General features: G+C 35.8%; 1 protein-coding gene across 3 annotated transcripts in view; it reads right to left on the bottom strand.

Moving 5' to 3' along the window:
* Positions 1-13,477, bottom strand: part of LOC109169879 — a 44,337-nt gene extending 30,860 nt beyond the window's left edge. For 2 of the 3 annotated variants that reach the window (XR_002052295.1, XM_019318770.1), the window contains exons 1-22: positions 13,161-13,477; positions 12,686-12,767; positions 12,316-12,419; positions 10,293-10,388; positions 10,152-10,199; positions 9,534-9,587; positions 8,666-8,769; positions 8,380-8,497; positions 7,750-7,851; positions 7,449-7,649; positions 6,781-6,938; positions 6,399-6,557; positions 6,225-6,317; positions 5,722-6,073; positions 5,096-5,209; positions 4,114-4,209; positions 3,945-4,012; positions 3,697-3,817; positions 3,409-3,618; positions 3,071-3,301; positions 2,881-2,990; positions 2,378-2,474 (exon numbers count right to left, since the gene is read on the bottom strand). Coding sequence is in view for 2 of the 3 variants with exons in the window: in XM_019318770.1 (XP_019174315.1) it covers positions 2,378-2,474; positions 2,881-2,990; positions 3,071-3,301; positions 3,409-3,618; positions 3,697-3,817; positions 3,945-4,012; positions 4,114-4,209; positions 5,096-5,209; positions 5,722-6,073; positions 6,225-6,317; positions 6,399-6,557; positions 6,781-6,938; positions 7,449-7,649; positions 7,750-7,851; positions 8,380-8,497; positions 8,666-8,769; positions 9,534-9,587; positions 10,152-10,199; positions 10,293-10,388; positions 12,316-12,419; positions 12,686-12,767; positions 13,161-13,175 (2,733 nt within the window). In the remaining variant the exon portion in view is untranslated. The remainder of the gene's footprint in view (positions 1-2,377; positions 2,475-2,880; positions 2,991-3,070; positions 3,302-3,408; positions 3,619-3,696; positions 3,818-3,944; positions 4,013-4,113; positions 4,210-5,095; positions 5,210-5,721; positions 6,074-6,224; positions 6,318-6,398; positions 6,558-6,780; positions 6,939-7,448; positions 7,650-7,749; positions 7,852-8,379; positions 8,498-8,665; positions 8,770-9,533; positions 9,588-10,151; positions 10,200-10,292; positions 10,389-12,315; positions 12,420-12,685; positions 12,768-13,160) is intronic. The other variant, XM_019318772.1, reaches the window with a different exon arrangement.
* Between the last annotated feature and the right edge of the window lie 1,001 nt (positions 13,478-14,478).

Genomic DNA, 14,478 nt, shown 5'->3' with positions numbered 1-14,478 from the left:
TCAACACTCCCCCTCAAGCTGGAGAGTATAGATCATATGCTCCAAGCTTATTACAAATATATTCAACTCTAGGAGCTCTAAGAGATTTTGTCAAGATATCAGCTAACTGATCTGCAGAATTGACAAAGCTAGTTTTAATGCACCCTGACACAATCTTCTCTCTTGATGAAGTACCAGCATTCATTGGAGGTGTGGAAGAGTCAAGGCGGGATGCTGCTTTAAGCTGGAGATACTCTTCATACTCCCTAGGGGTCATCTCAATTGGAGTAGAGCTTGGTTCATGAGTTTGACTCTCGGATGCAGTGGCCTGGACCAGATTAGCAGAACGGGGAGGTCGACCATGTAACTTCCAACAACGATCTTTGGTAGGACCATCTTTGTGACAGTAGTCACACCGAAGACGTCTGCCACGACGAACACCACTACCACTAGATGGTCCGGAGGGTCCTCTATCCGTAGCCCGAGTAGCTAGAACCGATGATTCTCCAATAGGCTCAATTGAGGGAGCTGAGGCACCTAATGCTGTTCGTAAAGGTACACGTAACCCCCATCCTATATATACCTTTCTGAGTTATTATCGTGTCTCTTCTCCTTACTTTGCATTCCTTTCTCACCTGTCTTCTGTGTCCATACCCAAATCCACTCGTGAGGCTCTCTCGGATCCAGGTTGGCGTCAAGCCATGTTAGCAGAGATGGAGGCTCTCCAGTCCAGTGGCACGTGGGAGTTGGTTCCTCTTCCTCCTGGTAAAACTGTTGTTGGTTGTAGGTGGATTTATACGGTAAATGTGGGCCCTGATGGCGCAATTGATCGCCTTAAGGCACGACTGGTGGCGAAAGGCTATACTCAGATTTTTGGCTTGGATTATACTGATACATTTTCCCCTGTTGCTAAGATTGCTTCAGCTCGATTGCTTTTGTCTTTGGCAGCCATTCATCATTGGGACTTACACCGGCTGGATATCAAGAATGCCTTTCTACATGGTGATCTTCACGAGGAGGTTTATATGGAGCAACCACCTGGGTTTGTTGCTCAGGGGGAGTCTGGTCTGGTATGTAAACTTCGCCGTTCTTTATACGGCTTAAAGCAATCTCCACAGGCTTGGTTTGGAAGGTTTAGTTCTGTGGTGTGTGAGTTTGGTATGACTAGAAGTGCGGTTGATCATTCAGTTTTCTATCGTCATTCTAATGGGAAATACATATATCTTGTAGTATATGTGGATGACATTGTTATTAAAGGAAGTGATCAAGAGGGCATATCTCAGTTGAAAGAGTATCTCTTTAGTCGGTTCCAGACCAAGGATTTGGGCAAGCTGAAATACTTTCTTGGAATTGAAGTGGCTCAATCTAGCAGTGGTGTTGTTATTTCTCAAAGGAAGTATGCCTTGGATATTTTAGAAGAAACTGGCATGTTGGACAGTAGACCGGTTGATAATCCAATGGATCCGATGTTAAACTCCTACCAGGACAGGGGGAGCCATTGCCTGACCGAGAGCGATATAGGAGATTAATTGGAAACCTGAATTATCTCACAATCACACGACCGGATATCTCTTTCGCAGTTAGTGTGTTGAGTCAGTTTCTTGAGACTCCTTGTGATTCTCATTGGGATGTTGTTGTTCGTGTTCTAAGGTATATCAAGAGAGTACCAGGACACTGTTTACTGTTTTCTGGCCGGTGGTGATCGGCGGCGGCAGTCGGCAGCGGCAGGGAAAACGGACAACACTGCCGGAAGCGTCTTGTCGAGACGAGTCCAACGGTGGTGACGGCGTCTCGATCGGAGACCAGAGGAAGGAGATCTGGCAGGAAAAACAGCGGCGGATCTCGGCGACGGCGGGCGGCGCGTGCGGCAGCAAACGACGACCGGTCTTTGGGCTCTGGCTCGCGACGAGGCTCCGGTGAGGCCTATGGTCTTGGTTTGGGATAAGAACCACCAGGCAAACGTCGGAAAGCAAAAACAGTCGTGACGGCAGTGAACTCCGGTGGCGGCGCAGCGGCGGGAAAGAAAGGGGAAATATTATTTAGGGTTTAGGCTCTGATACCATGTGAAAGAGTGAAGGGTTTCATCTATTTTCTCATCATAGTGCTGTCCAGAACACAATAATTTATACAGGACAAGCTATGACCTAATGGACCCACTGTAACGGGCCTAGGGTTTCAACAAAAACGAAGCAAGTGGAATATAAATCAACCTCACAATGTTCAGTCAATGAGATAAATCCTTGGACAACATTGTAAATACAGTATTAACGCACATGTCAAGCAATATGTTATTGTAAAACTTTCAACTTTTATAATATCAAATAGAACAAATTAGGCTCCAAAATTTATATAAGAGCAGGGAATCAATGCACAAAGGAAAATAATGAAATTCACCTACCTTCTGTAGATCCATGCCTCTGGCACTGACAGCAATACAGGAAGCGGAACCCCCAACATTTGTCAGGGGAACTTCAAGCACTTGTTTACCAGCCATGCTGCAGTATTGAACATTTTAGAAATATATGAATTTAAATTCTCATAACACTTCCACTGAAAGTCAACTAAAATCACGAGAATGAAAAGACTCAAAAAAATTATCTCTACATGTATCAAATGACTTTGTAGTTTATTCCACTTTTAGGGCATTTAAGACTAAAAGTGGAACATTTTTTATTGTCAATGACTAAAAGCAAAAAAATAAATAAATAAAAGTATAAGTGAAAATGTCTCCATAGTGGTGTAACCAAAAGTGGAATGAACTCAATGACTTTAAATAGAAGATAAACTTCCAGAGCAGAAATAGGATGTGTTCAACTTCGGAGGAGGAGAAAACAGGCATAAGGATACCTTGAGAACTTTAAATAATGGAATATAAGAACACTTGAAACTAAAATGGGGTACCTTGAGCATCTTTGGTAAGTACGGGACCCCTCAGACTCTAAGACATAAAGATACAATCCAGATAGCACAAGATAACATGATTGCCAAGCAGCAACAGAGTACCCAATCCCCTGAATCAAGAACATGTAAGGCCTATTGTAAGACAAGATGATTATTTGAATAAGGCACAATTTACAGAGCAGTTCCGTACCTTCCATACAAGGATCCGAGCATCAGTTGCTAGATCTGGTGAATGCCAGGGAGAAAGTTCAGCCTCAGTATTTTCAACAGTAGGAAGCTGTTCAGCATCTGGAATTGTATGATGGAGTATGTTTAACAATTCCATCAATCTGCAAAGTCTGGCTGGTGAAAAGTGAACTCCAATAGTTGGAACTTGAACAGAGACACGTGTTGAAGGATGGCTGGGATGGGGAATTTTAATCTTCAAGAGAAACATGAAGTTCATAATTTAGAACATGAGAAAAGTGGGGATTGTAGTTATTATATGATCAGTGTTTAAACAATTTAAAGACACTTTCTCTCTCATACCTGATCTACAATTACAGCCATTCCACATCTATCAACAAGAAAATATACATTATTGGCATCTTCCAAACTTGGAGAATCAGAAGGTTGACATGCCAAAGAGCAGGTCTGATTATCTGAACCACAATCTGTAAAAAATGCTGCCATATCTCTTCCTGAGATAAAAAAGCGAGAATACAAACTTTGTCCCTGGTCTTGGGATTGGCCATCCTCCTAGAACCAAGAAAAATCATTTAAGCAACAGTAATGCAATACAAAAAAGCCAGTTAGAATTTCATAAAATTAACACACCTTAGTTTGCAAAGTAAAATGACCAAAGTCCAAAAGGAGATGGCCATCACATTTAGAGGAGAGAAGTGATCTCATAGGAACTCTAACTTTTGGAGCATCCAGGTCGATATCAAGAGCAAATCTGGAGGAAAAATGATATAAACAAGAAATTCCACACCTCAATCAAGCAACCAACCAATCAAAAAGGCTAATAAAACAAATAGACCAAGAAAAATTGTAAAAATGGTGAGCTAATTGCAACGATTTACCTGCTCTGCTCTTCCAATACCATTTGAAATTGCTCCTGAGCTCTCCGAGTCATTTTTTCAATTTTATTCTGCACTTTTTATAAGCTAGAGCATTAGCATTTAGCAAAACATAATTCCATCATGACAGCAGAATTTGTATTACACCAAGCTCAATGCATGATGGTATCACCTGGAGCACAGTTGCAGTTTCTAGTGCAACAGTTGGGCTAATTGCATTGCTCCGCTTTACAAAGTTTAAGAACCGATCATAACTTTCCATGAAAACCTATCAAATTACATGCAAAATCAAATAACAATACATAACACTTAGAAGTTATTGAGAATAAATAAAATGTTGTGTTTTGTGTATCCTAAATAAAAGCAAAACCTACACCTTTTTTACACAAAGTGAACAATACGTGAAAGTGCTTGGATCTTACTCCCTTTTTAGAAGTGTAAAATATTTTATGGACCAAATACTTCTCCATTCTCCAACAACCCTCACCATCTCATAGCCTCATCATGTTTTATAGTTGTCTTGACAACCCTTTTGCTCCACTTCCCCAGTGTTGTTGACATCCTCCCAAAAACCAACACTGCATTCCCCCCAAACAGCAACCACCATTCATTGATCTCTTTCCCCTACTCTCACCACTATGTGGCCACCTTTTCCCTCACACCCCCTACAATCACACTCCCCCCCCCCCCCCACCCCACGCTCATGCACCACTATAACCCCCTTCCCTTTGATCCATACCACTATGTGATCCCCTTCACCAGCCACACTATCTACTTCTCCACTCCCCCGAAGCTACAAACCTGGCCCCTCCACTCACTAACTCATTGTCATAAAACCATCTTCCCCCACTCCACCATCCATGCTATCCCCATCTCCAACTAGTTCATGAAATGAGGCTTGGATTTGACAATTAAATTTTTTGAATCGTTGATTTTTTTTGTTTTAGAAAAGAAGATAAATGGGCAATTTGGAGTTTTAATTTGTTTTACTTTTGGACAAATGCAACCTAACTGAACACTAAAAAACCATTTCCCCGTGAAACATTCTACCAGTAAATATGTTTACTTTTCCTCGAATTTTTTTTCATGACAAGAAAAAGGCCCATTAGTGAATAGCTGCAAGTCTACTAAAAGAAGGAAAAGTAATAACTCACTGTGACATGAGACGGAGAAATTCTTGCAGATAGCCTCCAATCAACATTTTCTCCAGATGGTGAATGCACAAAACTAGCTTCTAATGCATTTACTTTTTGCTCACTACAGACACTCTGCAAATGCAAAATACTTATTTATTTTCAAAAAAAAAAAAAAAAAAAAAAACATGTGCACATGTAAACATGAATATAATATTATAATACCCAATCACTCATTGGTACTAATGCTGCTGTTGGAACACAAATTACTATAGGCACTCTGCAATGCAAATTACTACCTTAATAAAAGCAGGCAAATACATAAACATGAAAATTCCACAGAAACACTCATTGGTATTTTGCTTATTGCTACCATCGTTTCTTTGCTTTGCTTTTTCCAGAATACAAATTACTAAAGAAACTCTTCAACCCAAATCTACACCTTGACAAGCATGTGGATATGAATACATGAAAATTCTACAAACAAATTCTAAGTACTTAGCTTACTGCTAGCGTTGTGTCTTCTTTCTAGGCTTGAAATTAAAGCTTTTAATAACAAAAGTATTAAAACAGTTATTTTGTTATAAAGTCATAAACAAAGAACAGTATACAAATTACAAGCATGAGTGCTGAGGAAAAAAAAAAACCTGAGCAAGGGAACCCTCAGGAGCAGACAGTCCATAAAACTTTAATGAGACGTCACAGTGTATGGTTCGATGCTTTAACTTAGTCGACACATTAAGATTTTCAAATCTGCCACAAAGAATTTCTGTCTGATCAACATTGATAATCGCTGCCGCTGCCCTACCAATAGAAACATTGATCAAATAGTTTGTCGTATTTTGCATCTCCTTTCCACGTTGCAGTGTCACATCCTCATCTGGCTGGTAACTGAGCAATTTATTGATAGCTTGCCATTCCTCCTTGGTCAATCTATCCTCTACAGATTTTGATTCCTCAGAAGTCTCCCCAGCTGAGACATCTTGAGAAGAAGCTCGCCTGATTTGGCAGTAAAAATATTAGACAACATAAAAAAGCAATGATTACACCTAAGCATGGTGAAAGGTTGCCTTCTTGAGGAGAAAGATATTGTTAAGAATAAAGAGAAATGAAACAAATGGCAGCATATCAATTAAGAAATACAACAAACCATGTAAATGAAAACCAGCTTCTGTTTTTAAGCAGTCTTTGTTCAGCTGCTTCCTTTGATTTGACAGATTCCACTTTTGCATGGGCAAGGAACCTAAAAGAGATGCAAATTGCATCAAATATCTTGTCTTGGAGCATTATGAACCTATGAATGGAAAACAAAATAACCACATACCTCCACAATAGAATGACCTTGGGATCAAGATCCTTCTCAATGCTTCTTAACTTGGAGTTATCAACACGTGACAGCTGTTGCAATGATTCAGCATACAACTGTACATAACGCCGGCGCAAATTACACAGATACTGAATTTGATCCCAAGAGAATCTATAACTGTAAAAGGTGCAAATAACCAATTAGTTGACAAAGAAAAGTTGGTATGACATACAAAGAAATAAATAAATAAACAACCTCATCTAAGGCATAATCTTACGCATGTAACAGAACTCAGAAATAGAATTTTATATAAACAATAGGGCAATAATGCCACATGCATTTGATTTCTCCCATTTTAGAAAATGTTCAATCACTAAATTCCAATGCCTTACGCCCTTACCACATTTTCTTCTGCTGCAATCCAGCTTGGGCAGCATAACGCCACCATAAACTAGGTCTCTCTGAAACTGGAATCATTGGTCTTAAATGAGATACTTCTACATATGCCTTATATTTTGCAATAGCCTCCACAAGTCTGATCCAGTCATGATATTGTGACTGCAATACAACAAAATTATATTCCACTTACTTCCAGGGGAAAAATAAGAAAACAGGAGCAAGAAAGGGAAAAAATTTTGCCATTCCCTCAACCAAAAAAAAAGGCAGAATAGAAGAGAGAGCATTCAAACTGGCAGGATTCTCAAATCAGCGAGGAATTTCAATTACATTAACTTTATCTTGCAGTTTTTGTAGTATTTGATTTTGTTTTTGTATAATTAAAGAAATTACCTTCTGACATTTCTTTTATTATATTAATATTAATATTAAGGTTTCCCTAAACCAACTATTTTAACATCAATTTCTCCCGGACGTGAGAGTTTCTTCTCATCCAGCTCCTTGCGAATCACGAATAAAGGATTTCTAAATTTGGATTTTGAATATTCCTTTTTATATTTGTTTCAAATTGCCTTCAATTAGAAAAACATGAAGAAGCCAACAGTTGTAAAGCAATTAATTAAGCATAATTTTCATGGAATCTGAAATAGCACAACTGTCAATGTTTAGCACCTCTGTAGCCATCAAAGAAACATCACTGACAATCAGGGAAGCCTGCTCGTAAGGAACATTAGTATCATTTCTTTCTTGGTTCCCCAAACGATGATACTTAAGGACTCCATTGACTGGAGATACCAAGTAATTATGCTTCCTAGCCCATGCAGACATAGTTGTATTCTTCTTCATTGATTCATTAATGCTATTTTCAAAGATCTAAAAGGAAAAACAAGAGTGTCAAAGAAAGACAGAGGGGGTGATAAAGCAACAGACATACTAGTACAATAGAAGGCAAACATCGAGTATATGAATGTACCTCAATCCATTCTACAGGAGTAAAATCCTCCCATTTCTTATCAAACTTCCAGGGGTCACTGTTTGTATCATGGTACACAGCAAGCCTTTCAAGTTGAACCAACTACAACAACAATGTTCATCAAATTCAGGCATCCAATTAAAATTTCAGGCCATAGCCTGATTATATATAGGCATATGAAAACTAAAACTCATAAAGGCATGAACATACAAGATCATATTCATTTTGTGATGCAACATAAGTTAAGGACATAAGATACCAGGCAGCTCTGATAGTGATGGAGATATAATTCCGTTAGCTAGTGGAACAAAGAAAACATTGATTCCATATTTCCTTTAACATGCTCTCAGCAAGGGATTTCAATATGCTCCAGCATTTTGAAGTGTGTAGAAACAATGTTAATCGGGTATAGACATTGACTTTACCAGGACTACATTTAAGTTGCTAACGTAGAAATGTAGTATTGGTAATTTCCATTTCTATATATGTAATACGTATGATTCATTTTTCCCCAATCCAAAATCAAAATCCTACTGCACAATTGCACATACTACATGCAAAAGGATACATATCAAAATCTGCACTAGCATTTTAAATACCAGAGAATCTTCAAAAGATTATGGACCTAACCTTGCGTAATCTATCCAAAGCACCACTTGTATCAAATGTTTCATTGCCTTGCTCATCCATCGTAACTGCAGCAAGCTTTGCAAGAGTAACACCAAAAGAGAATGGATGCCCCGGATTGCTATTTGAAAAAAGGCCAATAGAATAAATAAAAGGAAGCAACCCCAAAATTATTCAAAAACAGTAGAAAGCAGTGAACAGTAGATATCTCCACAAGAAAATAATGAGCATAAACTATTAGTTCATTGCAAAAGATTCCCAAAGTTTCAAGCAACAAACACAAATCAACCTGACAGGATCCTCATATCTGACATGAACATTGCTAATTGTGATTTTGAGGTTTCCAATTATAGTTGCAATTAATGATCCCAGCCAGGAATTTCCAGCAGCTGGCTGAAAAGGAAAATAAGAACAAATTAAAAAAGAAGCAACTAATAAAAGGTAATGCCACCAATACCTAGAGTTACCATACGGTCCATACAATTGCCTGGAGGTTCATGCAAGTTGTCTAAATTTTAATAAGAAACTTAATAATAATTATTATAAAAATAATAATAATAATAATAATAATAATAATAAATATCACTTGTGCTATGCTTCTAATAGCCATTTAAATCCAATAGTATACTGTAAGGCCTATTAATGAGCATGTTTTCCCTAGCTGAAATTTCTCAAAAAAGATCTATTTGATAAGGGCTTTTAAATACCAGTTTAAAAAGTTTCCAATGTGTTAGCCTGACAGAGTGACAGGAGAGGAATTTGGATATTTAACTATTAAAACTCAGTTACAAGTAAATGAGTAATATTGATGATGGTCAGAATTACAATAAAGGGCACAACGCACACATCTATTAGATCAGAATATAACATTTTTAAAATTTAGGGAGATATGCAAAACTTCAAAAGTGTCATTAAATTGTCAAGGTTTATTAAAAGATGCCTTATTTGAAAAGCCTCAAACTGAGGCTAATGGCTTACAAGAGGTTAGATTTTTCATCTTACCTACTCAAGAAGTTTTTTCTCAACAATTAATATTTGGCTCAACTTTAATCCTTTTGGAGTTATTAAGATTCAAAATAGGCTGGGTCAAACATATATAGCTCAGCACAATTAGACGAAAACATGACAGCAAATTACGATAAAAATTGAAATCATACATTTCCTCCAAGCTTTGATCTTGATAGCGCTTCAAGGGTGGCCGATTCTGCTTCCTGCATGGAAAGACATCAAATGTACAAGAAAAGGAAAGAGTTTGCACAATTTATATATATATATATATATATATATATATATATATATATATATATATATATATATATATATATATATATATATATATATATATATAAACACTTAAACAGCAATGACAAACTAACTAGCAACCAAAAACACTATACCCGTCCAGGAAACTATAAAACTAGATTTTGGAAAAAAGTGTCAAAAAGCAACACTTAAGCATATTTAAGGACTCAAAAGATTCATATTCCCTTCACTTGTATGGTTTCAGCATCTCACTTCTTTCAAAGGTGCTGGGAAATTTATTACGTAAACAAACTCAGCAACTCACCTATTCCATACCAATAATCCATTAATTTCAACAATAAATTTCCTATGACAAAATAGTTCGATGAAAGAACACGCAAAGTTCTAGGGCAGTTTTCATTTTAAAATTATAATTTTTTTTCTCATGTAGGAAATGACCATTGAAAAAAAGAGTTCAAAGCAAATATTTAGTACGGAGTAGTTTGCAGAATAAAAGATAGAAACAATGTTACCTCGATTTGTTGTAGTTTGGCCTCAAAGAGTTTCTCCCGGTCCTCTTCCTACAAGTAAACACAATTGTCAATCTGCTGTGGATTGAGCATATATCATTGAAGAGTAACCAATTCAACAAGAAAAAAGTAGAATCCTCCTACCTTAAGAGACCTACCGACAATAGCAGGATGAGCAAGAATAAAAACTCTATCAATGAGAACAATAACAGGCTCCTTCCCAAGGCCTTTCCATGGTACCTGTATTTATGTTAAAAGTTAAATTGATGAGCACAGCATGAAAGAACCTGTATTTAAGTTAAAAGTTAAATTGATGAGCACAGCATGAAAGATTAACACTATGGATAATAAAGGAAGTGAATAATGCAAAAGCAAAAAAAGTAAGTCCAACCACGTTCATTAAGGTGTCAAAATATGATATAGAAAGCATAACCTTTATCATAATCATATAAAAGCCAAATGAGAAAAGGTTGCAGATAACATACAAAATGAGAGGTTAGCACAATCAGATAACATACTGCCAGAAGATCTTCGGAGTTGAGCCATGGAAAGAATATAGACTCCTAGAGGAAGCTTTTGGTTGGTTTTTGAAATATTTGGATCCAGCAAAAAGCTTTCATATAAGTCAAAGGGAAACAGAGATAGGGAAGATTAGGAGAAGATATAGAAGAAACAAAAAACATTAGCATGACTACCAAGCTAGGGAAGGTAAAGGATCAACCAAAAAATGGAAAGGAAAGATGCAGTCAGCAACGTAACGGATGGGGTTGGTTACTCCAAACAATAAACCAACTAAAAGTAGGGATGTCAATTGGCCTATCCCATTTGTTTTTGGACTAGCCCTATAGAGCTGTCGGGCTTATCAGTTCGGGTTAATCGGGGTTTTTTTTTCCTGTCGTGTTTAAAATTCTTGGCCCCAAGTCCCCTAACCCTAAAACCACATGTTGTCAGACTTATCGGACAGGCTCAACTAAAACTTTTGACATTTTTAAATTAACATTCAAAACTTTCAATTTTAATAAATTAGCGCATTTACACTAATAAATATAAACTTATATATCATTCAATAAATATAAACCTCTATTTCTAAATTCCAACTAAAAATAATAAATATATTTACACTATAATAAAATAATTATAATAAGTTTTTTTCACTATTTATTTTCATAAAAAATATTTTATTTTGTAATAAATTTATTAAAATTGCATTTACAAATTTAATAAAAATTACTAAAGATGAAATTACATATAACTTCCCTATATATTTTGTTCCATATCACTTGTGAAATAAAGAGTAGGATTCAGTGGCTCGGGATATCGGGCTAGCCTGTTCAGGCCATCTGGCTTATAGGGCTAATATTTCTTGGCCCTAACCCTACAATTTTTCGAGCTTATCGGGTCAGTCCATCGGTTTCAAGCTAAGATTGACATCCCTAACTAAACGTCTACTTTGCTCAAAAAGCATGCCAAATGATTAAAGGTGAAACAGACTTTTCATTTTCATGTAACTAGTCAAATGTTCTTGGGGTTTTCAACAACAAAATTTGAGTCAATGAATGAAGTGAGGAGAGTGACAACAATAACAACAAAACAAGATAAAGGGTAGAGCATAAACAACATTAAAAAATAAAAACAAAAACTTAAAAGCTTGGAAAGAGGATCAACTTTAAGAAGTATTTAAGTAGGAAAGCAGTGAAGGAAGTTGCTTGCCAGTTATGTCTGCTTAGGTTACTTATACTATAGGCAGAAGAAAACATGTGAAGAGCTTCTGCGACTGTCTTTTGTAGATATTGTCTGTTGTTTGATTGTTTGTGTAAATAGATCTGATGAAGGTATTAGTCCTGCAGTTAAGTGCTATGTACTTCACTTTACTCAGTTATACCTTTTTGCGGTTTCTACTATAACTCACTTATAATGTATGCACAAGAGAGATGAATTTGTCAAATACTCAACAAAAACAAAAACAAAATAAAATATATTTGAAAAAATACAATAATTTGAAAGGGTAAAAGGAGTATGAGAAAGTAGATCAATTATGGCAGTACAATAAATACTTAAGTTATATAACTTCTAGATGAGGAAACCCAATTGACTGAAAGCAGTTGAAAGTTGAAAGTACGTAAGAGGTATGAAAACAATTTAAGAGAATTTAGATGTAGAGAACTACCTTTAGAGTTATAGTGCCAACAAAACCAGCTTTGACAGTGACTGGTAGTTTCAATGAGTTCAGTGCCTCTGCCTTTAACTTCAAGTCTTTGAGAACCACATCACCTATATGGAAACAACAGTGTTATCAAAGAAATTTTCAGCAATAACATAAACCACAGGAAAAAACATGTACAACAAACAGCTAGAAAGAAATGCATTCCTTGGAAAAACTAATCTATAAATTATATTATAAAATGCTACCCATTGACATAGGTTCATGGACTCGAAACTAGTCCTTTGAATATTTTTATCCAAGCTCCAGAGACTCTAAGGAATGAATAAGGAGTCTGCGGGATAAAGGATGGAATTTTGAGGAGGAAGAGTTGCACCTTTCCACACACTAATTCGCAATGCCTCTGATGACAGTCCATGGACATATTCACCCAGATATCTTCGAAGCAAATGTAAAACCTACAACCATAGTAACAAAGTATAGCTTAATTGATACAAAGCATATATACTCCCCATGTGGCACTCTGGAATTTAGATAATTGGCACCAATCATATCCTAAGAAGTCAGCAGTGCACAAATCACATTTACTTGCAGATTAAGAATACAATACACATATCCAATTTCTTCAATATTTCACTCGGCGCATAAATAAAGTAAATAATTAGTTATAAAAAAATTATAATAAAAAATAAACCATATGCAATTCCACTGATTCGAGTTACACGGTGAAATAATTATTTTGAAGTCCTTGTTTATAGATCATTAATAATACAATACACAAACTAACGGCAACAGGAAATTAAATAATTTGTTGATGAAACGACAAGGAGTTTATGAGAAAATTTATTTACATGTGCTTCGAACATGGTGAACAAATGTGATCCTTCAGGGCGGTTTACGACTTGATCACCGAGGAGAAAGGTGGTCGCTCTTCAGAAACTGCCATTGAAATGAGAAAACTGGAGCCGTATATGAGTGAGTGAAACCCTAACGGTGCACGTGCACGCTTATATCGTCAGAAACAAGGAAACATAGAAATTTCACAACCTCTAATGTGCATGTATGGCGAGGAGGTTGGTCTAGACTGTAAGCATATAAAAGCGATCATCTCCAAAAGAATCCATTGCAGGCCGTACAGTTATTTGAACGGGTCGGGTTAGTTCAGATCTAATACAGTTTCTTGATAAATCAAAATTTTTAAGTCATTTATAATGATATTATGGAGCAAATTTCATTTTCACACAAGTGTTAAATATGCTCATCTACTACTTTCAAGTGCTCAATTTCTCAATTAATTAAAATATAATCTAATTAAACATACTTACTTTTAAAAGTTTGTCGATTAATTTTTTTTTACAAGTTACATCCAGGTTGCAATCGGTATATAATTTTTTTTAAATAAAATAATATTTCACTAATTTTAAAAATATATATTGACAAAATCCTAACTGGATTCATTTTCACAATCCCTGAGAGAACATAACCATGATAAAGTTAACGCTACATCTTCAAAGTTAATGATCAAGTATAATGGTATTAGGTTTTCAAAAAAAAAAAGTTATAATGGTATTAAAGAATTAAAGATTATCTTGAATTATACAATTTTTTAAAATAGAACAACTAAATCATGTGACTCGTGTGCTTGTATGGGCGGCTGGTTCTTCCTCTATCTTGAAAAATGGGTATCTTCTCCTTTCAGATTTGCTTTAATATTTTTTTCTATCGTTTTCAAAAATAAAATAAAATAAATCATATAATACAAGGACCCATTGATACTTTGACATAAAATGCCGTAAAATTTAACTTTTGGAATAAAATATTGCTCAAAATTGCATACTCATACAAGAACCAATCATTTAATGTTAATTTTCCATTAATCGCAATATCGATCTAAAAAAAAAATCACCGCTACTTAAGTTAAATGTTTTACAACTATAATATTTAAATAATGTTATAAATTATTGTATCTTCATAGAAATTCTATATAATCATACTATTAGAATAATACTCAATAATCTTACTCGGAATAGAGTGAAGAAGAGTAAGGAAAAAAAAAAATAGAAGAAATGCAGAAATTGCTCATACACAGTTTTCATTCACAACTAACAAACTAAATATATATACATACATGGGAAAGCTATACATAGGATAATGGCCAATAATATATAT

Source organism: Ipomoea nil, unplaced genomic scaffold (genome assembly GCF_001879475.1).
Source record: "Ipomoea nil cultivar Tokyo-kokei standard unplaced genomic scaffold, Asagao_1.1 scaffold3321, whole genome shotgun sequence".
Classification (NCBI taxonomy): Eukaryota; Viridiplantae; Streptophyta; class Magnoliopsida; order Solanales; family Convolvulaceae; genus Ipomoea; species Ipomoea nil.
This window is presented reverse-complemented; position numbering and strand designations above follow the sequence as displayed.